This window comes from Epinephelus lanceolatus, chromosome 13, assembly GCF_041903045.1.
Source record: "Epinephelus lanceolatus isolate andai-2023 chromosome 13, ASM4190304v1, whole genome shotgun sequence".
NCBI lineage: Eukaryota > Metazoa > Chordata > Actinopteri > Perciformes > Serranidae > Epinephelus > Epinephelus lanceolatus.
Window position 1 is genome coordinate 20,696,536 of NC_135746.1, and position 27,055 is coordinate 20,723,590.

At 42.6% G+C, this 27,055-nt stretch overlaps 1 protein-coding gene across 3 annotated transcripts in view; it reads right to left on the reverse strand.

Moving 5' to 3' along the window:
- LOC117270700 (glutamate receptor ionotropic, kainate 2-like) overlaps window positions 1-16,751 on the reverse strand; it is a 93,284-nt gene extending 76,533 nt beyond the window's left edge. For 2 of the 3 annotated variants that reach the window (XM_033648448.2, XM_033648447.2), the window contains exon 1: window positions 16,165-16,749. In XM_033648448.2, coding sequence (XP_033504339.2) covers window positions 16,165-16,288 — 124 coding nt within the window. In that variant the 5' untranslated portion in view covers window positions 16,289-16,749. Of the gene's footprint in view, window positions 1-16,164 lie in introns of all 3 variants that reach the window. The other variant, XM_078173862.1, reaches the window with a different exon arrangement.
- Between the last annotated feature and the right edge of the window lie 10,304 nt (window positions 16,752-27,055).

Genomic DNA, 27,055 nt, shown 5'->3' on the forward strand with positions numbered 1-27,055 from the left:
TAAATCTTGGGGTGGCGCACCAAAACAGAAGCCATAACTGCAGGAATTCGATTATGCTGTTGAAGTATAAAGGCTAGTTAAGACAGCTTGAGACAGCTTACAATCAATCTACTCTTTCAAATTAAAGCTGTGTATTTATCTTTTTAAAGAAAAGGACAACCAGCATCTTGAAGAACAGTGAATTACCTGACGTATGGATACCTCACACATTAAAATGGTATCATTGTAGGAATGTCAGCTGTACTGGCACTCTCTCACTGACATAGTTTTCAAGTTAAGGGGAGACTCGTGGGAAGAAGCAGGGTGACAATTTCTGGAGCAACTTCACCTACTTCCAAGGTGCATGGAGAAAGGAGATAAGTGAAAAGGTGTCGAAACTCCAGCAACACTTGTAGTATTTAGAACAACTCTATTGCAAGACTGTTGGGTTTTGGCTTGTGGCCTTCATCAGGGTCATCATGAAATACACCACAAACAGCATTTAAATAAGGTAGGTATGAAAGCGGGGCGTCGGTATCGTAGTGGATAGTGCCGGCGCCCCACATACAGAGGCATTGCCTCGCTGCAGCGGCCGCGGGTTTGAATCTGGCTCGTGGCCCTTTGCTGCATGTCAGTCCCCACTCTCTCTCTGTCTCCCCATTTCACTCTCATCATCATTAAAGGCAAAAAGCCCACAAAAATAATCTTAGAAAGGTAGGTATGAAAGTAGACAAGCACTGAGTCTGGCTCCCGAAACTTTTGTGTATTAAATTTTCTAGAACCCCGTTATTCCACTCTCACTTGTAACCAAACGATGGATAGTAAGACCTCTGGCAACACGTCACCGAAAGATGGCCTCAAAGTAAGCTAAACATGGCAAAAAAGAGACTGTTATGACCGAACCCCCCAGTGAAGCTGACGATAGCAACAAACTCAACATGGCAACCATAACTAATCCCCTTGAAGACCACCGATAGGCCCTTTCCACCAACTTTAGGGAACCCATCTTAACACTTGAGGCAAAGCTGGACCACATTAAACTACAGTGGCAGACCAAGCTCAGAAGATTACATTACAAGATGAGCTAAAAGAAATAAAAATAAAAGCAACCAATCATATACATTCCAACACGATCGCACAATGGTGTATCTTCAAAGGTGGGCTGGGTAAATGGTTACGTAGCTCCAAGGCAATCATTGTCCGAGACTGGCAAAGAGGCAAAGGGAGGTCCAATAAGGAACCTGGGTGACACCATTTTGTTTCATAAACTGAGACTTGTGGGTCTGTAGCCAGTTTTAATTCAGATATTGAGGTGAGAGTTCAAGGGACCTCTTAGAAAATGGCCACGGCAGTTGTTCCCTCGCCAAAATTTTGCACAACATGGAGTGTAATTTAGTCTCTTCCCGACAAGCTATGCCAACATCTTTGGTATCAATGGATGCTTTAGATCAGTGGTTCCCAACTGGTGGGTCATTCTGAATGGACCACAAGTGACTAACAAAAACATCAAGTTTGTTAAAAAAAAAAACCACACACTTTATTTTGAAGTACAGTGCACTTCCGGCACAGCATCTTTATTTTGAAGTGCTGTTTCCTGTTGTAGGGTGACTGACTAACGGACGGTTACATGACAGAGACAGCAAACTAGCTCGACGACATGGCCAAACACAAGTATGATGCTGACTGTATTAAACTGTGTGGAGCCTAAACTAATGACTAAGGAGAAATCTGGACCCTGTGGCTGAACCAGTTGGGAACCACTGCTTTAAGTCATCTTGTGTCACAAGATACCATGACCTTCATGCTACCTTAAAAAAATGAGTGCACCGCAGCCTATTAAAGACAGTAATATGGGCCTCCAATTATTTACGGCAGGGGGAGCCAGTGAGGGTGGGGGGCAGCAACTGTATCGGGGGACCATGCTGCCCCCCGAACCGCCCTCCCACCGGCGATGCTAATGCACAGAGAATTTATCACCAGTCTTTATAAGCTGTTTTGGGGTTTAACAATGTATCTGTTGTCCTTTTTTGTAATGTTTATGTATGAAGGGAATATATTTACTTTTTTTTATGTGCTCTGATGATACAATTGTATGTACATGTAAAAACCAATAAACAAAGTTTTTAAAGAAATGAGGGAATTTTGTTACCTGAAAATCATCAAACTATATTTTACAACAAACATAATTCTATGTACGGCTGCAACTTAAAATGATACTGAAATGATTTTTTCAATGGATCAACTAATTGTTTGGTATGTAAGATATCATAAAATGTTCCTTAATAACCAAGGCAACATCTTAAAATTGCTTCTTTTTTATTACCAAGAGTCCAAACGCAAAAGATATGCAGTAAATTTTCACAGAAGTAATAACCATTGAGAAATGACTCAAATGATTAAATGACTGTCAAAATAGTTGCCACTTAATATTCTGTTGATCAACTCATCACTTACTGAGTCACAGTTTTGGCTTTTCTTCTTTTTAACTCAAGTAATCTTTGTTGGAAGCAAAGATCATTGAGTGGTGCAATAAATTCAGGCCAATAATTTGTTTTTCAAAAATGCTATTAATCAGTCAGATACTCTGTTGGTGGAAAATGGAAAAGTTTTAGTCTGTGGAAATTGAAAATAGTCTTATTTGTGAAGGTGAAATACGCACGCTAGAGCTGATTCAGTACAAAGCACATATACCTTATGTCACTCGCTACCAACCATTTTCCAGGCACAGAGTCAAACCATAAAGAAAGCTTTAAGGTCCTCGCTTGCAAAGAGTGAAAATATCTAATAAAGCTTCTGATGCACACAAATCGACAGACGCACACAGAGCAGAAGACAGACTGTAACACAACGTGCAGAAAGGTGGCAAGGTGTTTTGAGCTCTTCCTCGGGCAGCATTCGGCACTGCCTGAGGAAGAGCAGTCAAGCTTCAATAAATATTTTCAGTCTTTGCGAGCAAACACAAACGTCTTTATGTCGCTTCTCTGTGGGCCACTTTGGAAATCTCTTTCCCATTGTATAATCTGACTGACACCAAAGCTGGGAGTTTGTTAGATTTTCCGATGCATCCTTCCCACCTGTCCAAATATTCCAGGGTATGACATGAAATATTCACGGTATTACCATGGAAACAAACAGGAAACAGCACTGTATGTAAACCACGCAGTTATGATGCAGTGTTTATTGCAGCTGTGGCATGAAAGCACTGTTTTAGTGCGAACAATTATTTGATCGATGCACGCGCATTTTGGGAAAAATACAGTGACTTTCACACACTGTGGGTTTTATGAGCCTTAGAGCTCTCACACTTCATATCTGACTTCCAAGTATAAACACGCGTATTCCCAAAACTGCCGTCACAAGGTTATAAAGTTCAAGTAAATAACACAAATCCCAAAACTGCAGTCAGGAGCTTTTTTCCTGCCAACACAGAAAATATGTGATTTGGCTCTAATATACAGGCCATGGGGAGCGAGGGGAACCAGTTATTGAACAGAATGCTTCCTGATGCTTCATGCCTCACCCGTCTCTGCCATTTTTCTTTCCATGCTCCATATTTTTCTCTCCTTTATCAAACGGCCACACGCATACATCCACAACCACACACACACACACACACACACACTGCCTCCTTCACTCCCACTGACTAGAGTACGTCTCATGGTGGCCTCGGCAGGTGACAGATGGCGACCTCACAGCACTGCTCACTGTAAACTGAGTTTTAATCAAGCCTAAGCACGTGTGAGAGATGCTAATTATCCACTGCAGGCAAAGAGAGGCGGGAGTCCAGCCTCGAGAACGTTGTGACTGTGCATGTGCGTCTCTGGTTTGCTTTCACTTTTCCCCCATTGTGGAGAAAAAAAAAAAAAGTCATTATTATTCATTTATGGCACTGCAGCTGAGAAGTACGAGGCAGGGTGGACTGAGTGTCTCAAGCGTCCCTGGATACTCCAACCCTCAAGCTGTATCGCTCACCAAAATAAATATAGATGAGAACTTGACTAACAGTAATCTTGGAGTCTTAAAACAAACTCTCTCAAAGTATAGCAGCAGGGTTTCCAACTGCCTCATGGCAAGTATGCCAAGAGACTCTCACACACTTGTTAGAGGCTGATATAGCTGCGTCTTCTGCACCTTGATCAAGACCTTAGGTTCGAAATTGGTTGGTGTTTTAATGTAAGCAGCCATGTTTTTGGAATAAAGGCTTTTTGACTTAATCCAAGTGCATTTGTTTCTGCTCCATGCATGAGTACCCAAAGTTCGTTTTTTCCTTCCCATGTGCTGATATAATTGTCTTTAATTGGCTGTGGCATGCTCATTGTTTAAACTAGGTACTAGGAAAGTACTGGTATCTTGTGAAACTAGATGACTGGTTCCCAACCTGGGGGTCACAAGGCCTTCTTGATTCTAACCTTTTTGAAAAAGTATACAGTAGGCCTATGTCTCAGTAGCCTGGTACGACCATCCCAAGATGTGAGCTTAGCATTCTGTTTCGCTCTCTGTATCAGTCTGGACTCGGCGCTGCCCCGAACACTTCCAGTGGGTGGGAGTACTTGCCCTGAAAGACAAACTCCTTCAGCCAGTCAGCAGAACAAAAAAACAGCTAACATCTTTTTCATCACTACCAGAGCCAGTTGATGAATAAACCTTTTGCCAAATCCCGTCTTTTCCTCTGTGAGTGCGTTCTCTTGTTCTTGTTTGATTGTTGTTATTGACTCTATTTCAGCAATACCTTTAATTACTGCTGCGTTCACTCTGCTACGTTAGAGTTAGCACTTACCATTACGGTTCTGTAAGCTGCGGCCTGCATTTTACGTCATCGACTACAATGCTGTCCCTGATTGGCTGATTACGTTGTCAACTATGGTGCAGATCCCTGATTGGCCCTGACTGGATTCCTGGAAAGTGTTCGGGTCAGCAACGAGTCCAGACTGATCCAGAATGTTGAGGTCACGACATCAGGATGGTCTTATCAGGCTAATATCTCAGTATTTCACTTATTTCCAAGATAAAATTGTTATCTTCTAATGTTTAGATCATTATTCAAGATATTAACTCATTAAAAATCTCAGAGGATATTGGCATGGTGAAGGCCTGAAGACAAGCAGTATTCACAGATCCTTCATTCTCTGCTAAATGGCCTTGTGCTGCATTAGAAAAGTATTCAGTCAAACTAACCAAAGTGCTCATAGAACAAAGGCAAAGGGTCAGAAGAAAACACTGGCTTTGTCAAAAAAAGAGGTCTATTAAGAACATATGACTGGTAACATTTAAAAAATATATAATAAAAACAGAGAACTGTATTAAAATGTCCTACTAATGTCAGGAAAACTCATAATCTGCTCAAAGTAAATCGAAATTGCTCATTTTACATAAATTTCCTGCAGTTACTGAATTCACTATTTGGGTGTATTGTACAGTTCATCAGCTGCTCTGTGCTATTCTCTTTATGCACTGAATAAAATATTAAATATCCATAAAATATATCACTTAGTTAGGGGTCGTCAGTTTACTCAATAATAGAAAAAGGGTCCCTTAAGGAAGTCTGGGAATCACTGAACTAGACAACCTAAGGCATCCATTGGTACTAACTATGTCAGCGTAGCTTGTCAGGAAGGGGGTTAGATAATGCTCTAATGTCGATATAGATAGTAAATTTTGGCGAGGGAGCAACTGGCACAGCCATTTTCAAAGGGGTCCCTTGAACTCTAACCACAAGATATTCATTCATTCATTTGCCGTAACCGCTTACGCTGTTAGGGGTTGTGGGGGGCTGTAGCCTATCACAGCTGACATTGGACAAGAGGCGGGGTACACCCTGGACAGGTCACCAGACTATCACAGGGCTGACACATATGCTGTGTCTCAAATTGCATACTTCTGCACTTACACTTAATATTTTGAGTGCATAAGTACGTTCTCACTGAGAAGTATGGAAAAATGCAGTGCACTATGAGTAGGGCTGTCAAAATTGCTCAAAAATGACGTTCGAATATTCGTTCTAAAAATAACTCATAGGTTCGAACCATTCAAATTTTTTTTTTCACATTATGTCCACAAGAGAGCAAACTAAGACAAGGAAATATACTTCTGTATGTATTAATACAAGGAAACATAACTACTTGTAGGTATTTTTATTTCAACATAAACCGCCCGCGGAAGCGCTGCGAATAGCCTCGAAGCGCCTCGAAGTGAAGCCACTTTCCTTTCGGTGCCCATGTTAACCGATTATGTCATCCACACCGGCTGCGCCACGCCGCGCAGCTCCGTGGCCGCTCCCACCTCCCACTCACAAAGAGGACAGCTGCGGTGGTGTTTTTTTTTTCTCCACAATCGAATATCAATTTTCACATTCGAAGGTCCATTTTTTTTTCAAATTCGAATTTAAATTCGAATTTAGAATATTCGTTGACAGCCCTAACTATGAGTACCCGGATGGTGTACTCAAAACGGTCAAGAAGTTGAGTGTGGAACTATGGACACTTCTCGCCCTCAATGGTCGCCATCTTGGCTACGTAGCAGAACAGGAGGGACCACTTTTCAAACTGGAAATGACAACCAAGGACTGTGTGACCATGAAATAAAATACATGTGTTTTTTTGCACTAAGCACCACTATACTGTTGTCAGGTATAAGCCAGCAGTATGTTTATTGGTTAATTTAGCAGTCTGTAATGATTTGGTACCGCAAATGATAATTTGAATGCTGATGCTAGTTTGCTAACTAGCTAAGTTGCGGTCATCATTTCTGGTGAGTGCACAATGTGTTTGGTTTGAGACAACACTACCCTGTCTAAATTTACGCACTACGCCAATAAGTATAGTGCACATAGTATACTACATGGAAGTGTACTAACGGAAGTATGTGATTTGAGACACAGCAATAGAGACAGACAATCATTCACACCTATGGCCAATTTAGAGTCACCAATTAAGCTAACTGGAGTACCCGGAGAAAAGGGCTCCCCCGCCCTGGAGTTCCAAACCCCCACCATGGGTTGACAATTGCTCCCTCACAGCACCACCGTGCAGTGGTTAGCAGTGGTTGGATATCGAAATGAAAATGGGTTCTATGGGTACCCCACAACCCTAAACTGGAGATGATTTGTTCCCAGTAAATGTTTTGTTCCTTACAATCAATATGCTCTTTCAAATTTAAGCTGTATATTTATCTTTTAAAAGCCTATCTGACGAGCAACGAACCACCTAACAACTGACACATAACACATTAAAACAGGCTTGCTGTGGAACTTGAAATGTTAATTGCACCAGTCTGACTCAATGCACATCATATAATTAGAAACACTAACTGTAAAGTAAGAAGCCTATCAGTCTGCCTTAACTCTCTGTAGTGACAGTTTTTAACCAGCCTATATGCTTCAACAGCACTATCGAATTTCTGAAACTCAGTTATGGCCGCTAATGACAGGAGGATAAACATAACATCACTACCGTGCATTTCACATGTATCATGCACAGCCGACCATGTAACAGAGCTAAAACGAAGTTCAATTTATAATGTTGTAATTAGGTCGCAGCAAATTACACGAGACTCCATGGTCCTCTGTGCTCCCTTTCACCGCTCTCATTCTCATTCTCGCTGTTCTCCTGCTCATCAAAATGGCCCTGTATTACACTCTTTCCATTGTAATTTTGAACAAAATGGCTGTAAAATTAGACTTCCTTTCTTGTAGAAGGGCAGATGTTATCTTCCGTCGGAGCCAAAGGTCAAGAATTAATTCAGGAGCCGGCTCTTTAATGCTCTCGGCTTGAGTTTTTGTAGGGTGACGGAGCGAGACACGGAGGGAGAGAAAAGGACGTTTTACAGGATTTCAGTAATCTGATTATAATAATTTTTAATCTTCATAAATTTAGAGATACTTCCACAGTAGGTGGTTATTATTTGCAGATAGGTAATGACACAGAAGGTGGTAAACGCTGACTTCGATCTCCCATAAACATATATAGTAAAATATAATCGGGCAGTAGCACTTAGAGTTGTTGCTGGTACTTTCAAGTGAATATAAACTAGAGTTCTAGATCCATATGTCTCATCACAGCCATTTCTGTCATGAAAAGAATATGGATGCCACAGAGGAGAGAATCTAAGGTCTGGTTTTAAGCCTTGAGACAAATGAGTATTGTGTATATAAAGTAAGTCAAGGTGATAAAAGCTACAGCACAGCGCTCTATTCCAGGATTGGGGGGGAAGTTCAATAGAAACCTGAGACTGAAAAAGGTATTCTTCTGCTTTGAAATTCAAAAGGTACAATAGGAAATAGAGGTTTGGAATGTGGATGTCATGTGAGGATTCGTGCCTTTGTGCGCAAGGACACTGAGACCAGGGGAAGAGAGGAAGCGAGGCCTGATGATAGTGAAAAGAACAAAGTAGAGGGGAAGGACCAGGAGACAAGCTGAGAGCCAAAGGGAGACAAAGACGACACGGAGAGAAGGGCAGCGGAGGACAAAGGGAGAAAAATGGATGAAAAAAGGAGAGAGAAAATGGACTCTTTTTGGCTTGAATTCTGTATATTGAGCGGATGCCGAAAGTTCACCTCCTTCGCAGCCCGTCAGATGTGTTTAGAAAACAACAGGTGACGGCCGTGATGTCTAAAGTCAGAGTAAGCTGTAGGACATACGCAGATGGCGGAGTGTGCTGTCAGACGACCGAAAGGAGGAGAGTTTGGAGACAGAGAGAGAGAGAAAGAGAGAGAGAAGGAGAAAGGGAGGAGGGGTGGGGCATGGTATAAAAAAAAAAAACAGATGAGCGAAGGAAACGAAGAGGGAGAAATGGAGAATAAAAGAGGTCACTGGAGGCAGATAAAAGACACTCAATTAAACGACTGAATGGATGGCCCATTAGACCTGAACGGACACCTGCATCCTCCCCCTCCTCTCCTTCAGCCACAGGGCAGGAAAATGTCAGCTCTTGCTTTGGGTTCATCAGCCTCCCATCAGCCACCGCCGTACACAAGCTAGCTGATAATCAGAGCTACAGGTACAAGTCAATATGCTCCACTTCGCTGTGAAGGTGTGTCGATTTTTCTCGCTTGTTCTACAAACACACTCGGGCGACTGGCACAGTAGCAGGGAGAGGAAGAAATGAAAGAGACCTGCGCACTGACTTTACAGAGGAGAATAGCCAGAGGCTTACCAAAGTTCCTCAAATATGCTTGCTCATTTTTAACCGCCATAAATAGGAGAAGATCTATTGAGGATGAATGTAAGAAAGACAGTAGAGGTGAGGCTGGTGAGAAATCAAGAGTCCTGTTCTAATCTTCCCTCTGATCTGCAGTCTGCTGTTTTATTTCACAATTTCTCACATTCATTCACACCCTGCTGGGCAGGAAATTTAGTGTCTTTTGTCATGTTCAAAAAGCAGCGGCCGGGTGTGGGTATATCTTACTGGGAGCTGCACGAGGGAAACAGGTGATTGGCTTCATTATGTCTCCTTGAAATCTTAAAACAGATTGTGGAAGATGAGAAATCAATCCAAGTCTCCCATAAAGCTGTGTGTGCAGATAAGGGTCATATTAAACAAATAGGAAAGTGCGTCGTTCGGAGCGTGGGCGACTTAACGACAGAACCCCGACTGAGGCTAATGCAGCCAGCTAATGTAGTTAGATTAGCATTACAGCTTGTTTACCAAAATTAGATTGTTTTAATTCCTCAACTAAAGGCTTTCTGTGCTCATCTCTGGCCCATTTCCATTAGCTGACACGAATGTTTTCTTCCCTTCCCTCTCCTCTCACCTTTCCTCACTCAAACACCTTTGAAAACAGAAATTGGAAGAGCAATTTAGAGAAAGCTACACAAACACTTAAAATTCCTGCGAGCGGGAGGAAAAAGGAGGGACGGAAAAATGAAATTCAACGTGGCAGGGGGAGACGTTTTGCATAGCCCTGGTGGATCGTGGACAATGGAGTGTCATGCTAATTCAAAGAACATGATTTTAGGTAAGCCTGCCTCAATACGTCCTCCCACAGAGCCCATTTCCCCCTCTGTCCTTGGTTCACACAGAGAAATGTTCATACATCCGACCGGCTGTGCTGTCAATGGGAGTTCTTGCTTTCTCTCTTTCAGTCAGTTGCTCGCCCTCCTCCTCCTCTTCCTCCTCCTCCTCCTCCCCCTCTTACTCCTTTATTCAGCTGGCTGGAGATGAAGGTGAATCACCACATCCTAACCTGATCGGCGCCTCACATCATAGCCCAACGCGGGAGGTTCTTTCTTGTAATCGATTGAATTCTGAATCCCGTGTAGTTCGGACATTAGTGCTTTCATTTACGGTGTATGTGCCTCCACATGCCTTTACAGGGTCTGTGAGCTCACACCAAACTGTGTCTGTTTACACTACACATCAAGACCTTTAAATGTACACATCATTGCATGGATCAAATGTCACATATGAGCTTTCTAGAAACCAACACATCCAACAAATGACCTCGTGCGTGTATTAATAATCAAGGCAAACACACAGTAAACATTTACCCTGGCTCCAATCAGCACTATCACCACCGACAAGCCATGTTTGTTTCCCTCCATTATGCAAACACTTAATAGTTAATTACAACAGTTGAGCTGCACTGAAGTTCACGTTACTCCCACACATGACGCAGAGCATGGCGCAATATTGCAGTAAGAGATATATATATATATCACACCACTTTGAGCGCAGGCAGTTCAAAGCGGATATCACACAGAGTAAATTACAGAGTGCACCTGAATGAGTCAAACGTGTGGTAGCGATGTGATGATGTCTGTGTCAAAACCACATAGGGCCACAGAAGTCCCTAAAGTCGTCATTAATTCACAGTTACATGCAATATTAATCTAACGCCACACGTCCTTTTTATAGTACATATTAGTTCTTCTTCTGGTTTACATGTTTGCATTCTCACAGATGGTAACCTGTGATGGATACACGGGGGGGGGGCTATCCAAGACTTGGCACTGGTTCCCTGCTACTCTGCCAGTTTCTTCCCTTTTTTTCATTGCTCCTCTTAGCAATACAAACATATTGATTTTTATTGATTCCCACCACTTTGCAGTCTACTGGAAGTGAAGACAGCCAACTATGTAATAAGACAATAAATGTATGAGATCCTAATAAAAATACTTTTTTTGGTTTAGTTCCCCGAGGAGCCGGTAGTTAGCTACAAAGGCTGTTTTAATGCATATCTGTAGTCGCGCTTCCCTAACGCTATACTGCTGACATTTATACAGAGCCGCAGTACATGACTCCTGGCCTCCCACTATATTTCCACAACACACTCTCCAGTCCTTTCTGTCTCTCCTCACAGAAGCCATCAGAAAACAGTAATAAAAGAGCACAACTGAGAGTGGGCTGAGAGTGGACTGCTCAGAGGCAAACTAATCTATCTTTACTTTGTATCTGCTGGCCTCAACACTCACTGTTTTTCTGTTCTCGCTCACACTTTACACAGACTCCCCCCCCTCCCTCCTCTTCCTCTCTTTTTTTTCCTCTCTTAACAAACACACTTGTTTTTCTTACACCTCTCATTGACTTCAAATTTCCTTCCATGTCCCTCGCTGGGATTGTGAGAAGGACAGCACCGCACGTGTTAAAACGATGAGAAAAAATAATTCCTTGCGAGCGTTTTTAGATCTGACCTTCAGTCAGCTTGGAGCCTGACAACCAGGCGGTGAGACATGCTGCAGGGGCCCTTCTCCAGGGACAGTCTCTCAGAACAATTGCACATATAACCCCTAACCCTTCTAATACGCAGGGAAAAATGCCTGAGTGACAATGACAAGGAGTGATAGGCTGTGAATAATAATAAGAAGCTAAATCTTTCGCAAGGAATATAGGGCTGATTTTTAAAAATAGACAACGTGTCAGCGGCGGCGGTTGTGCTAGAAGTGGTTACCAAGCAAACAAGGTCAATCATCTAAAGCCTCCTTGGTGCAAATAATCTTTTTTCCAATGGTAAATCTCAAAAAATGGACTAAATGCTAAGCACAACAAGAAAACTAATTTCATACCTCACAGATATTTTCCATTTCAAAATGCCAAGAAATCTGTACCCTGAATTAATCACCATTGAGCCTTTTGTAGCTGAGGCATGACAGCAAGACCTTCAAAGTCTCAGGAATGTAAACATGTTTAAGAAATCCATCTCGATGGTTCCCCGCTTCAAGCCCATGTGTGGTGCCGCATGCTAATGTGCGGCAGATCTCCCTCTTTTTTTTTTGTTCTTGAAACCCACGGTGGGTATTTTTAAACCGTGGAAATCATTTGCCAGTAGAGAGGAGATAGTTTCATATTTCTATAAGCTACGGCGCGGCCAAGTGACACATGAATATTTTAAGCAGCTTTGTGCCTATTTAAATGTGTTTGCTGTGAATGTGCTGGCAGTGGGCCAGGGCGCAGGGTGTTATCCTTAATTCCTGCAATCCCAAACTAAACTCCGTGCTGATAATTCGGGGCTGGCGGAAAAAAGCAAAAGCAAATAAAGTCAATTAACAACAAACTCCCCTTGAGTTTGTTCCCTCTGCCCTTGCTTGTTCTTGACAACCTTGTAATTTCGCCACCACAACACAGCTGAGGGAATGAAAAAGAGTGTTAAATATAAGAAATGCAATAAAGGACCTTTATCCTGCCACAGCACTGTGGAAATAGTTAGATAAACATAGCTTTCACCAGAGGGGATAGCGTCTTTTGCCAGAGGACGGAGAGAAAAAAAATGACTTGATTTCCTTTCCAAAATGAAAAACAATGTTGTGTTTTAGTCATAAATATTCCCAGACATATCTGTTTTGGGAAAATATAAACATAACCAGGAAATAAACAAACAAAATGAGCATCTCTGAGTCAACAATGCTTTCAGCAGCAGTTGACAGCCCAGGGACATGCTGCGTCTGCCAATGTGGTTCGAAGATGGCGGCGATAATGTTATCACTCAACCTCACAGCCGCAGACCGACCCTGGTCATCAGAATTAAAGCACTGTCTCTGTTTTCATTGTTGGGTTTCTCCCTCTGTTTAACTGTTTCCTGAGGCGTTTAATGAATTAGACAGATGTCTGTAAATCTGTAAACTCATTTAGCTTTGATGGAATGGCAGATGTGATGACTCATTGCTGGTGTGACTGAGCAAATAAGATCATGCACATATAGATAGCGCTGTTTCTGTGGAATAAAACAAAATGAGCTGCTTTCATTCTCGCTTTTAAGTTAGCTGATACACACGGACTTTAACACAAGCCTGAATTTCCACCTCACTGAATTCTAACAGGTCGTCTCTGACAACTGAGGGGAGAGAAATTATGTAAGCCAACCTTAGTTCAAAACCAAGTTCAGCTTCTCATGCCGCACACCGAAGCTGTTACATTTCATTTTAAGTGGACATTTCACAGTTCTTCTGTAGCTTACATTGTACGGGTGGACGTGGAGAGAAATCCAAAGTGGCAATTGAAAGGAAAAAAAAAAAAAAAAAGGCATTTTGTTCCAGGAGACCCTTGGCAGCATCAGTAGCTCAAAGTCTCCTTCATCACTCCCAAAAGGCAAACATAAACTTGTTATAAATGGAGAATCTTATCTCAAGCGTGTCTTATTACACCTTGTAAGGGCTGCACCGAGCCGGCTTCAGTATCAAAGTAAATTAATTACCTGTAACATTTATAAATGAGGAACACCCAACACAATAATTCATGTCTGTGTCGAAATTAGCTCAGCATATTTGCCTGCAGCTGGTAGCCAGAACACTTCTTGTTTGCTGTTTTTTTTCTCTCTGACACTTGTCGCTCTGCACGGTAAGGCCCGATGCTGTGAATACAAAGAGCTGACTATGCTTTGGTGTTAAAGTGTGTATGTGTGTGTGTGTAAAGGTCTCAGCCTGACAGGAGAACAGTGGTTGTACAATGTGAGCCTTCTGTCTGGGCAGAATGGAACTTGGGGCAGGAAGGGAACAGACGGACCCAGGGGAGCTGACCTCCTCATTTAGCCAGCCTCCTGCAGGAGCAGCTGGGATGATCTGCTGAGCAAGCACATCCTGCAGGACAGGAAATGCTCGGGGAAAAGGGGCCAGTGGGGCTCCCGTTGTCTCTCAAGTTTTTTTTTTTTTGTTTTTTTTTTTGTTTTTCTCTTCTCTCACGCACTTGCGCACACTGACATACATTTACTTTCTTGGTGATAAAATCACCCACACACAAGTCTATCGTCATCTATCTTTCCCTTTTTGGAAACTCAGCTCCTTTACAAGAAAACACAGAAGACAGATAAGCATATCCTCTTCTTCTAAAGAGAATGACTTACACTACGGGAAATGGAGCCATCTTACAAGGGAGAGATGAGAAGCGGCTGCTACTTGACTGAGAGATAATGCTGTACAAAAACCCACAGACTAAAGCTTTTACAGAAGTCTATTAAAAAATCACAAGCGGTTTGTTGAGCAACAGGCAGCAGGCCGCGGTGCCTGTGTCTCTGGCCGTGGTCCTGAAGCAGCCGGCTTGTTTGGCCGCTCGTTCAGCACCACGGACAGCGACCCGCCTCTCAGCCCGGGCCGCATCATGGCCACCAGAACACCCGCAAAATCAAGCACGAGCTTCACCTCAGAGCAAAAGATCTCAGTGACATGAATCACCTCTTATCTCGTGTGGTTGTGTTTGTCGTGCCACTGATGCCGGATGCCTTGCAGATCCAGAGTGTCAGCTAGACGACATATTGGGCATGAGCCACAGCAAGGCAGGCAACTCCAAATCTAATCTTACACTATTTGACATGATCAAATTACCACCAAAATTTCCTCCAAGGTGTAAGAAATATCTTATCAATTACCCCCCCCCTGCAACTGTTGCAATTCTCCCAGGAATTTAGTCATTATATGCCGGCTTAGAAACTTTCGCGTCAAATGCTATTATGCAGGGGACTTTGTCGTCTCCCCCCTTAGGATTACTGAATAAACGCCCGGCGACTGTCAGACAACGTGCGAGACGGGAAATCGCTCATCGGAGGCTGAGGATGCAGCAGGAAGACAAGCACATCCCGTTGCCATAGCGGCGGCTCTTGCGGACGCGGCCTGACTCTTAAACAGGACCCTCGGGGGAATTGGGGATTGTAAGGATGTGTTGTCAACACTTGATGACATCCGCTGTCAGGGGGGGCCTCCCCTGTCACTCCAAGATGCTCTCTGTATGTAGCCTACATTCAACAGAAAGCGGCAGAATAAAAACACAGCCATCCCCGTCCCAATCTCCATCCTGAGACGGATCTAATTAAGCAGCCAAACCTCAAGAGGCCGGGCTTTAATGATTTCAGAGCAGGAATACAGGCGGTAATAGGACACTTTTGAAGTTATGAATCGGCAACAATGCGCCGTAGTGGCAACTGTTGAAGAACTATTGTGATAATCAACATTAATTAGGCAATATTCCTCCGCCAGGCGATATTATGGGGCTATAGTTCTTAAAGAGAGGAGGGTAATCAATGTTAAGACTAATAAGACGCATTTATCAGTATGAGAGATGATTTTTCTGTGCATACATTTCTGTGGCTTCCAACGTGACTCAGCCAATCGCCACAGAGCACCGGAACTATTAGATGTATCGATGCCAATGAGGTTATAAACATTGGATAGCAGCTGAGTGGGATTAAGGATGAAAAGTACTGCCGCGTGCATCGATCGGCCCTTGTGACAGATCAGAATGATTGATCCGCACCCGGGGTGTAACGTCTACATGTAAACATCTACTGCAGAGGACATGTTGGGGTGTCAGCAGTTTAAAGGGCCGTGGAGGTGGAGGTGCACGAGTGCGTGAGGATGCCGGAGAGGAAATGAGTTTCATCAGCTGTTCATACCCGTGAACTGTTGCATAGGAGTGCTGCTGCTCTTACAGTGGATTTGCTTTCAAAGTTACTGTAACACTGATTTCAAGGCGCGTGGAAAACACTATGCATCCTCCGGGGTGTGATGCACACCTAGAAACGGCTTTGAAATAGTGTTGCAGAACATTATGAGGTTATAAACTGCGAGGTATTCGTTAAGAAATGTGATTGTTAGGTCAGATTGTTGTGCCAACTCTCCACTAGAACAAAAAAATGTCTCCATACATTTTGCGTTTGCATGCCGTGATTTCATTCATTCACTATCCACATCCCACAACAGGCAGCTCGCGCGATCACACAGCGTTACAGATGATACCGTGCTACAAACAAACAAACAAGGTTCTTACCAAATCTTAAAACGTGTGGCATCCCGCGAGAGTAACCAAGAAACAGCAGCAGAAGCGGGATCAGCCTGAGGTTGGACCTGAAAACGAGACTGCTTATCATCAGATGATGGGAGGTAATCTTCATGTTGTTTTTAAAAAAATGCACAGTGGTTTAATCCCCCCGGTGCGCGGGTTCGATTCCCCCGTAATTCTTCTACGCTCGTTGGGCAAGGCAGGGTGACGGCGGCCCTGGATGCGCAAGATCACGGCATGGTCACTTGCGCTTTCCCTAAATCCATTAGCAGTCCCGGCATGATTCCTTCCCCTTCCCCTTTCTCCTTCTCCTCCTTCACTGCGCCAAGAAACAACAATCCTCCGGGTCGAGGGACGGCGGGACATCCATGTCGAAGGGTACGGATCCAGTGGGGAGGGGGGAGCCCGAGCATGGGCTGGTAAAGGTAAGGTGCTGGAGAGGGGTTGGAGAGGGGCTAGAGAGCGCCAAGCAGAGGATACAGCAGCGATATACAGCCCCCTATGAGGCGCTCTGGGTTGCTTACGCTCCCATTATACTGCACTGCTGCACAGGCTCTGACGTCGAGCCAAGGTTAGTGTTGTGAACGCGCACCAGAGAGAGACAGAGAGGGAGAGAGGGAGAGGGGAGAGAGGAGGGAGATGGATGTACAGATAGGGGGAGACGGGGGAAAAAGGAGGGAGAATGAGAGAGGAAGCGAGATGGATGGAAGGGAAGGAGGAGAGGAAAACTTTATTTCAGACTGTAGTATCTCTGCTGCCTCCATAACTTGCCGTCAAGCTCGCATGCATCCAGAGATGTGTTGGCAGAGATGCAATCTGTAAAGTGCACACAGCAACAGTAACTTCTGCTTCAACCTTTACTTGCAAAATTGCCATCAAATACTATCCATTCATAAAAGAAACGCTTGTATAAGATGGTGTAAATAAAGTCATTATTCCATTACAATAAAGTGGCATGTTTAAGGGAACTGCAAGCTCTGTTAAACTACATATTTTGCTTGTTTGTCTGTGCAGGATCTCCATTCAGCACCATGGACAGAGACACAGCCAGCCTGCACAACAACCCAGCAATTAGTTGGTGTCCACTTTGGAGAAGCTTTGGCTAACTCTATAGGCACTTTTCTTGCACAATCACATACAGAAATAACTGCACACACTACACTGCACACAATATCTGCATGGCCAACCTGTGCACACAAGCGACACACTCTCAATCCTGCAGGACATCACTGCACTGACTTTTTTAGGACATGTAGGCCCTCTTTGTGTTCTGTCATTCACAACTTCCCTCTCTCTTTTACGGGATTTCAAGCAACAACCATTTCAACAATTTCCGCCATCATTCCAGAAATGTGGGAGGAGTGGGATGAAAGGAATTAAAATTGGCAGAACAGCAAATCCGTAATATCGACAGAAGCTGCTGAAAGGCGCGAATATTTAACCTATGCAAATAACTCCACTTTAGACTTGAAAGCCTTCCAGCAACAGACTATTCTCGAGTGTGAGCCATCCTCCGATGTGAAGGTGTGTGTGGCACACACACCAACACACACACAAAGGCTCCATTGCTGGTTAAGTTTCACGGGGGGGAAGACACGCAATATCTCTCGAGATTCTAAGTAGGGACTATCTATCGCCCTTCTATCTGATTAGCGAGTTCAAACGAGGCTGAATCCTATAGGATGCAATGCAGCGAGAAGATGGATATCTGCAGCTCTTGCGTGGGTCTACATGCTATTGATTTAACACTACATGCACCTTATCAGTGCCTGCCCCCCGATGAGCAGCTCTTCATGGGCCAGTGCATTAGCTGGAGCTATATAGGTACAGTGTAGCACCCCCCGCCCCAACAGGGTGGAGGGCTATTTAATCCCAAGGGAGATGTGAAAGGAGGCCTTTGATCGGCGCCACCAGACTCCAAAGCCTGGATGAACACCGCCATTGTGTGACTCAAGTGTGAATGGCTGGCCTGTGTGTGAGTGTGTGTGGTGTGTACTCCAAAAAAAAGTCACAAAAATACTCCTGCATGGCCTTATAGTGTATTTAAATAGACCTTTTGGGTGACCTTGGAGTTACTTTGTGTTTAAAAGGCAAATCCTCCCCCAATATATTAATACAAATATATATAAACAAAAAAATAGCCACTACAGGCAACCATGGACCACCATCTGAAATATCATTAACAAATGTAATCATAATCATAAATAAACTAAACAAACTGCCATTACATTGCCCCTTTTACACTGCCTGTTCAAGGTGGGAATTTCATGCCATTATTCTGCCTCACCATTCTGTGTAAAAAGTACATATGCTGAAAGGGGGCACAGAGTTGCCTCGGCTTTAAGCCAGCAGCAGAGGTAGTAACAGATGTTGGTGTAAAAGGGACAGTCGGCAGGATGGGAAGCAAATTTGTGAATCCTAGGGTAGCGAGGTAATGACCCACCCTACCGTCCCTAAGATCGGCCAGTTCTCATTGCCTTCGTTGGCTGGATTGGTTAGGTTTAGGCAAGGGAAGTGGGATGGGTTAGGGTTAGGGTAAGAATGTCAGGGTAAGCCAATCAGAGGCAGAGTAAGGCAGGACATTCCACTGCTGGGAGATTTAAAGGGCAGCTTGCATCAGTTAGCAGCTAACTCAAAGATGAATTACAGCAACCGAAAATGTCCGCAAACTGGGGAGACAAGGAGGTCTGGGAGCTCCTTACCCTCAGAGCCAAGGATGAGGTCAATCACCACATAACAGAGAGGGTTAATTAGTGTTATTACCATTTCATGCCATTGTCATTGTTAGATTGCGCTGCCTGATGCGTATATGTCACACCATAGATAACGCCCTACAAGCTGTGCCAATGGTACAAATCTGGTCTTCTAGGTGGGCGTCATCTTTTCCTCGCATAACCCCACCTTGTTTGGCAGTGCAGTAAACTTCGTGTGGATGGAGGAAATCAGATTAAAAACAAGACATTAAATACAGTACAAATTTAATATTTCACCTTCTATCTTAATGTCTGATATCAACTGACTATAACATCACATCAGTTGTTGCCAGATCTCTTGAGAGTATGTTGCTAAAACAGAGACATGTCTGACACAAAGTTAATTTCCTCCTGATTCATATGTATGAAAAAATACCATTTCAGTAGCAGAACGTTTAGAAGGATTGGGGCTTGGGAAAAAATGGGTCCAATATTTACTTCAGAGTCTATGCTGCAAAGGAAACGGTGATAAGCTGTGCTCATGTTCACTTCTCCCATTGGAATAAATAGACTCAGGACTGCAGTTAGTCTCCTAAAGGGGTGGGGCAGTGGTGAAACATACGTCACACAGATACAGGAAATTAATCTGAAGTGGGCCGTCTTGGTTTATCATTGGTCTCTAGTCACACTAGAGGCTGTTGTGTTTCACATTATACCTCTTTTTTTGCTTCCCGAGTGTCAGCATGCAATTTAAAATCACACACTGAGGCTGCATTATTCAGGCTTTGTTTTGTCCTGTGGAAAAAACAGAGCCCGCATAATGAAGGGTCTTTGTCACGGCCCTATCAAGGGATCTCTGGGTAAAAAGGGCTAATGTCAAACACTGCAGCATCTCTATCATATATTACTTTTGATGTATTAAAAGGTAGGAAGGTAGAATGTAATACGATTGTGCCCCAGATGTTGACTCCATATCTCGGGCCTTGTGTGTTTATACCTTCTGATGTCACTGAGATATTCTTGAAGTATAAAATCACTGCTGTTTGTCTACGTGCTGGATCTTTATTAGACGGCAGAATAGTGAAATTAAAAGTAAATGTGTGCACAAGTAAAGGATTCTGACACCTACTCCCTCCTTTGCTGAAGTGCTACTCCATTATACATTACCGCATCTGTCAAATCCCCCATTCACAAATAAAAGCGACTGCATTTAATAGTGAAGAGGGCGCTTGTATCAGCTAAAGGCAACACAAAGTAATTACACGGGATCAAGTAGGTGGTGTGAACACTGACTTTGAACGTGTGTCAGTTTGCGTGGGTCTGCACACCAGCAATCTGCAGTGTGAGAATATCAAAGAGAATGGCACTCATCATGCCACCATCTGGACCATTAGCATAATTATGGAGAAATTCAGGGTTCCCGTATAAGTCAGCAGAGCTTCACACAGCATGAAAGGAATGCTTATTGAGCTCGGGGAGAAGACATCAACTGACAGGCACATTGGTTTTCCCTCTTAAAGTCACAGCGCCCTCTGGCCAAATGCTACGGTACTGCGCTAGAAAAAGGCCTCTGGTGCCTCTCCACTCAGTGCAACCAAAATGTAATTTGCAGAATAGAATTAAGGCTGCCACAAATGCCTCTGACTTAATTTTCTAATACAAATCTAAACAGCATTGTCTGCGTGTGCCTCCGCATAGGCCATCTGAGGACAAACAAATCACTTATGCTCCCCTTTCAGTTGTCGTCAAGTATCTCTGGTTCATTTTTGTCTGTAGTTTAGTTTCACACATTCTCCACTTCCCAGTAAGCCAGTCAGCAAAACATAACCATGTGTGTAAACCAGTTTAAAAAAGGAGGAGGTGATGGGGATGGTGAATTGCCTTATTACGATGTTAAACTGACTCCTGCTCCTTTAGCTTGTTGTAACTAATAGGAAAATACCATTTGGGAGATGTACTCTTTTTTTTTTCATCTGTGATCAAACCGTGTCGTTTTTGAAGGAGACCACAAATTAGATTACTTTATACACACCCACTTGCTTGTAACCCAGGGAGGCTTCCACATGAGCTGGCTGGTGTGTTTATTCAGACGCCATTCATGCACTGGGTAATGCAAAGGGGACTTTATGCAAAGGAGAGATAACCACTGCTAAAAGCCTTCTGTCATTCTCTCTCTCTCTCTCTCTCTCTCTCTCTCTGTTTCCCTCTCTCCCCCCCTCCCGCCCTCGTTCACTCTCTCGCACAGGCAGACTGGTGGAAAGATAGCATTGGCACAGGGAGGGGAAACCATGGAAACGAAAAGCTGATGCACTTTGAATGGTAAGACCCTGAAAGAGAAGACATTCATTCAATTCAGTCGCCCCTGTACTAAAGGCTCATCTCTACTGCATTATTCTGAATGCTACAAGTTTATTCTAACATGGTTGGCTCCAGAAAGCCAACAATGGTCTCACTTCTTCAGTCCATTATGTCAGGATGACTGTAGCTAAGGATGTCTTAACATTTTGGCAAGTTGAAGAAGGGGGCCCTACACAAACACACACACACTTACTCCCTTTGCACTCACACATATAAAAATGTATAAACCTGCTCATTTTCCCAGCGACAGCATAACACTGCCGCGCTCATCCCTGCAATTGCACCACACCACACTCGAGCCTGGCTTTTTTTAAGTTCAATATATTTACATTTCCCACTTGTGGCTTTGCTTCAAGCGAAAGCCTTTGAACATAACAGCATGCCGCAGTCAGCGCCGGCCTATATGTCTTGAGAAGTGCTGTCAATGAGATCCCAGGGACCTCAGTGGGAATACATTCTTCAGAGACGACAATTAGTCAAGTGAGACAGTAATTAGGACCTCTCTGCACACTGTCACTTCCAGTTAGTGCTGACAGATGCCCGCAAATCCCCCCCTCTAGCATTTGCAGTCAGGCAGACTTACTTCTGGAGCTGCTCGCTGTTGTGACAGCCGTCTGTAACTTCTGTCTACCAAGATAATACTTTGAAAAAAAAAAATGGCAAGGAAATTTATTCAGTAGCATGCTGGTAAAGTAATGTGGTAAACTCCATCAGCTCTCATCACTGCGACCAAATTACAGTTGTCACTTTATTTCTGTGGTAGCACCATCAATAGCAGCCAAATCATCTTCCTGCAGTACAACAGTAGTTAGAAAGTGCCAATATATTGTAGCACTTTGTAAAGTAGCGTACTGCATGTGCATACAACATGTTTATAAAGACGAATATTACTTGAACAGCTGCTCCATTTCAGTTAAAGTCCATACAAAGAACATACAGTGTGCCAGTGGTTCTCAAGTGGTGTGCCGCCTGACTGTATCAGTATGTTGTGGCAGCCATTTCCTAATAAAGAGGCTAAAAAAAGTAATTTAATTTAATTAAATTTTAAGAACCTTGATGGGGAACATATTTGTCGCCATTCACACGTGGGAATTTTAATTGTGTGACACACTACATTATCTTACATTATTTCCCATTTAAATGGATGTGTGATTGGTCCTTTGATGTCATTTTAGAAAGTTTAAAATTAATTCTTGAATCATTTTCTTAAAGGAGAAGTCCAGTATTTTGCACTTTGAGCCCCATTTCTGGGTTGTTTATGATGAAATAGAGTGGTTAAGACCAAAATAGTGATGATTGCTCCTTTTTGGAGAATTTGGCTTTCCCCTGCCTGGCTTAACAATGCTGCGTATATCTGTCGTAAAACCACCCTAAACATTCGTTTTCAAAGCCATGAAACTCCCGGAGTGGTCAGTGGTGTTCATTGATGTTCTGACATAAAAATCGTAGCAAAATGTGGTTTCCATCCATGTTTTCACTATTCATCTCGATTGTGGAACTATTTTTTCAGCTGCATCACACTCGTGTGTAAAAAAAAACCCGCTTGATCGTTCATTTGACCCTGAAGCGTTATACACTCCAGCCCACTTGATGGCGATAATGCTCCTTTACGTGGGTGTCACCAACCGGCAGGAAACCATTGCAATGTGATGGGACACAGAAAAGAAGCAGCAGAAGAAGAAGGTTGGCGTTGTGTTCAAAGGCATCGTACTGCGAAGGTTGTTTACAAGCGAGTAATCCATTGTGCTGTTGTTTTAACTTATTACAAAACTTTTTCGTTCGTTCTCGTTCTTCCTCCGGGAGCGCACCCAGCACTGTCGAGGCTGCACTTTCGCTGAGCTAAAGGACTACAGTGACTTCAACCTTGTCGTAAACAACCCCCTTTCCGTTTCCGGTGGTGGATTGCTACCAATGGACAATGAGGCTTCCTACTGAAAACCAATGGATTAGACAAAATGTCAAATAAATCATCACGGAAACCACACTTTGCTACGATTTTTATGTCAGAACATCAACGAACACCACTGACCACTCGGTGAGTTTCATGGCTTTGAAAACAAACGCTTACGGTGGTTTTAGGGAAAGGTTCACACATGGCCATAGGCAGCACTGTTAAGCCAGGCAGGGGAAAGACAAATTCTGAGAAAAGGAGCAATCGTCACTATTTTGGTCTTAGCCACTCTATTTAGAAATGGAGCTCAAAGTTCAAAATACCGGACTTCTCCTTTAATAAATATTTCATGGTTGTCAATTGTTATTTGATATTAGTAAATAAAAACAAACATTTATGTCATGATAAGAGTGATACCACCTTATAGAGGTTATTGTGCACAGACACAAATACAGGTGTGCCTTGAGACTTTGGTTTGCCCTTTGGTGTGCCTTGGGCTCAAGAAGTTTGAGAACAACTGCAGTATGCCAAATTGATGCAATGTTGAGCACACAGTCCAGCCAGGACAATATTATTAACTGGCTTTTGTGCCAACTACTTTCTGCTGTCAGAGACATATCACAACATTGAAAATATGACACAAACCTTACAGCTGAGGAAAAACTTCCTGAGTTCAGCAAAAGCAAGGATGTGGGTTTAATTTCAACACTGGGGTGGGACACATATGAAACAAGAAGTGCTATGCACCAATTTGTGCCATCTCTGCAGCAGTTTATGGCATAAATGTCTTAATTTTGTCAAAATAAAAAGCATCCGCTACTTTCACATTTTCACTGGGAGGGACACTTGTAAATACTAAGAGGGACGACCCCAAAAGCAAAAGTATGAAGCTAGCTTACAGACAATTGGCAAACAGAAATACCTTCGCAATTTGTCACTGCACTCTCGAGTCCTCTCAGCCAGCTGGTCCTGAGGCTCACCCCCTCTAACAGCACAAAGCCTCAGGACAACCCTCACACAATCCAGCCCGACCAAATTATAGCTGAAGAAAAAGAACATCAGCTATTGGACATCTACCACAAATACCCCAAACAGACTTCAGTGCTATTTGGCCCAGAACAGACAGTACATGATGCCAAACTAACTAACCACTGTGACAGATCAGAAACTGAGAAAGAAACTGACTATGTACAGACTCAGGTGGAGACACAGTAACATTTCCTGTTACAATGCAGCACATATGAAGACATCAGGACAAAGTTCTCTACAAAAAGTAAATGTAAACTCCGAGATTTTGATTCACTAAAATGAATCCTCTAATTGGAGTAAACAGTGTCAGCACCACAGATGCAGCAAGATGTGTCAGTGCATGTCACAACCAAGAGACAACCAACACAACAACATTTCATCTCCTCACAGATCACACTCTGCCTTTTTATTTACTCCTTCACTCCACATAATGAGTTTTTTTCTTTAAAAAGTTTGTCTGTGATTTTGTAATAATAAATTGTTGTTAAATGTCTGAATTTACTGCCTTAAATTGTATATGTGCTTTGGCAACACATAAGAAATGTCATGCTAATGAAGCTCATCGAATTCAATTGAAGTTCGATGCTATTAGCTAACACAAGCTAACGTTTTTTTTTTCTGCCACATCAAACACGTCATACTATGTCATGTGACGTCCTGAATGAGAGCCAACATTACTATCAATATAATAATGTATCAGTCATCATGGTTGGTAAATCAAAACTTGCTTACCAAGTTCCCCTCAGTGACAGCTCCACAGTACGAGTTCTACTAACTGATGTTTTGAATGTATTAAACCGGAAGTCGAACGCTGATTGGCTGATTCGAGAGCCTGACCAATCAGATCGCTTGTGGGCGGGGCGATTGTAACACCTGTTATTTGGATGTACAAATAATTTGGTTACAGTAACAGCCAAATATTAATATGAATCCCATAAATATATGAAATATAAATATGCAAACAAACTGCTTATCTCAATAAAATTGTACAAATTAACAGACCCAGAAAATAATACTTTTTTTTTTTTTTTCATTTTTAAATGAAGACCAAATAACTTTGTTTTGTATTTTTCATCATTTTGTCTTTTTTTTTTCTCTTTTTTTTCTCTACTCAGTTCATTTCGGTTCATTTACTTTGATAGCATGATGGACGTGCCTTATTTTTGTAATTACAAATTGTTCGATAAAGTTTATATTAAAGAAAAGGTTACTGTAACACCAATAAATTTGGGCTTTTTTGGTTATGTAAAGAAATACAAAGGAAAATGGAAATAGAGAGAACTTTATTCATCCCCAAAGAGAAATTCAGCTGTCCAGCAGCTAATAAAAAACAACAACCACACTTAAAAATAAGTTAAAATAAGTGCATAAATAGAATTTGAAAATCAGATTAAAATTAAATTAGTGCTATGACATGAGTCAGACATTAGAATTTCCAATATAAATCACAGTATGTAGGGCAATTCAGCCAAAAAAAACCCCCAAAACATAAGAAAACTCCTAGGACTTCAACATTACCAATAAAATAAAATACATATTACATAAAGCAATAGAGGAAATACTGTTATACTGTAAGTCCATTAAATTCTGACAAAAATTTGAGTCTTACAGGCATTGTATTTTTTTCCCCTAATTTGTAAATTCTGTGTATCTTTGTTCATTGTGTTGTAGTCCATTGCATCTATTTTGCAGTGTATCATTGTGATAATCAAAATCAATACTGGCTATTGCCTTGACAATTGTGACCTCTCCACCCCCTGGGATACGTGTAGGCTAGATCTGTAATGATACTAATATGGCCCTTTTTATGGCAGACATTTTGACAGGTCACATTAGGAAAAGCACAGGTGTTATGTGTATATGACATGAAAATAAAGTTACTGTATTATGCCATCGGTCACGTGATCATGTTATAAGAAAGTGGCACATCTAAGGGGCAACTACAACAGCTATTTTACATATATTTTTTGCTTGTTTGTTTGCACAGGATCTTCATTCAGCCCAATGGACAGAGACACAGCACACCTGCATATCAGCCGCAGAGAACAATGAGAGTCTGAAAGACATAAGAATATTTCTCAGGGCTCAAACAACCATACATTAACAACAACTGCATTCCATTTAGATTAGCAGTTCCAGCAGGGCTCGGGTATCAAGCATGTTGATTCACCGTTACTGCTTACGTAGCTTACACTTAAAAGAATAGTGTCTATGGTTTAGGGTGATTTAGTGGCATCTAGTGGTGAGGATTGCAGATTACAACCAGCTGAAACTTTTTCCAGTTAGAATTCCGTCAGTGTTCATTGTTCAGGAGGTTTTTACCAGGAGTGGAATCATCCGCTCTTCCTTTCAAAAAAAAAAAAAAAAAAAAAAAAAAACCAGATCTGGAGTTTAAAAACACAGACTAGAGCAAAATTCACGTTGCCAACAAGCTGTTACCCCAGCATGTCATCACCTTCTAATCAGATGTTCAGGAGGTTTTTACCCTGAGCCGAATTATCTGCAGACGTCCCGTCCTCTCCAAAACACTAAATAAAGCAGTTTCACTTTACAAATCAGTGTTTCTCCAATGCTGTTTGGCTGCTACCCCAGCCCCTGTTACTGTGTGCTCAACTCTTTTCTCTAATACCTTAAGATCAAGACGTTCAAGATGTTTTTACCTGGAGCCAAATTTTCTGCAGAGGTCTCTTCCTCTTCAAAATAAGCAGAGCCACTGAGTAAAATGGGTTAAACCACAGAACAAAGCAGTTTCACATTAGAAATCGGTGTTTCTCCAATGCTGTTTGGCATGTCGGAAGCAGGCTGCTAGCCCAGCACCTGCTAATGTGTGCGCAACTCTTTTCTCTAAAAACTTAATATCAAGGGGTTCGAGGGGTTTTTACCTGGAGCAAAGTTATCTGCAGAGTAC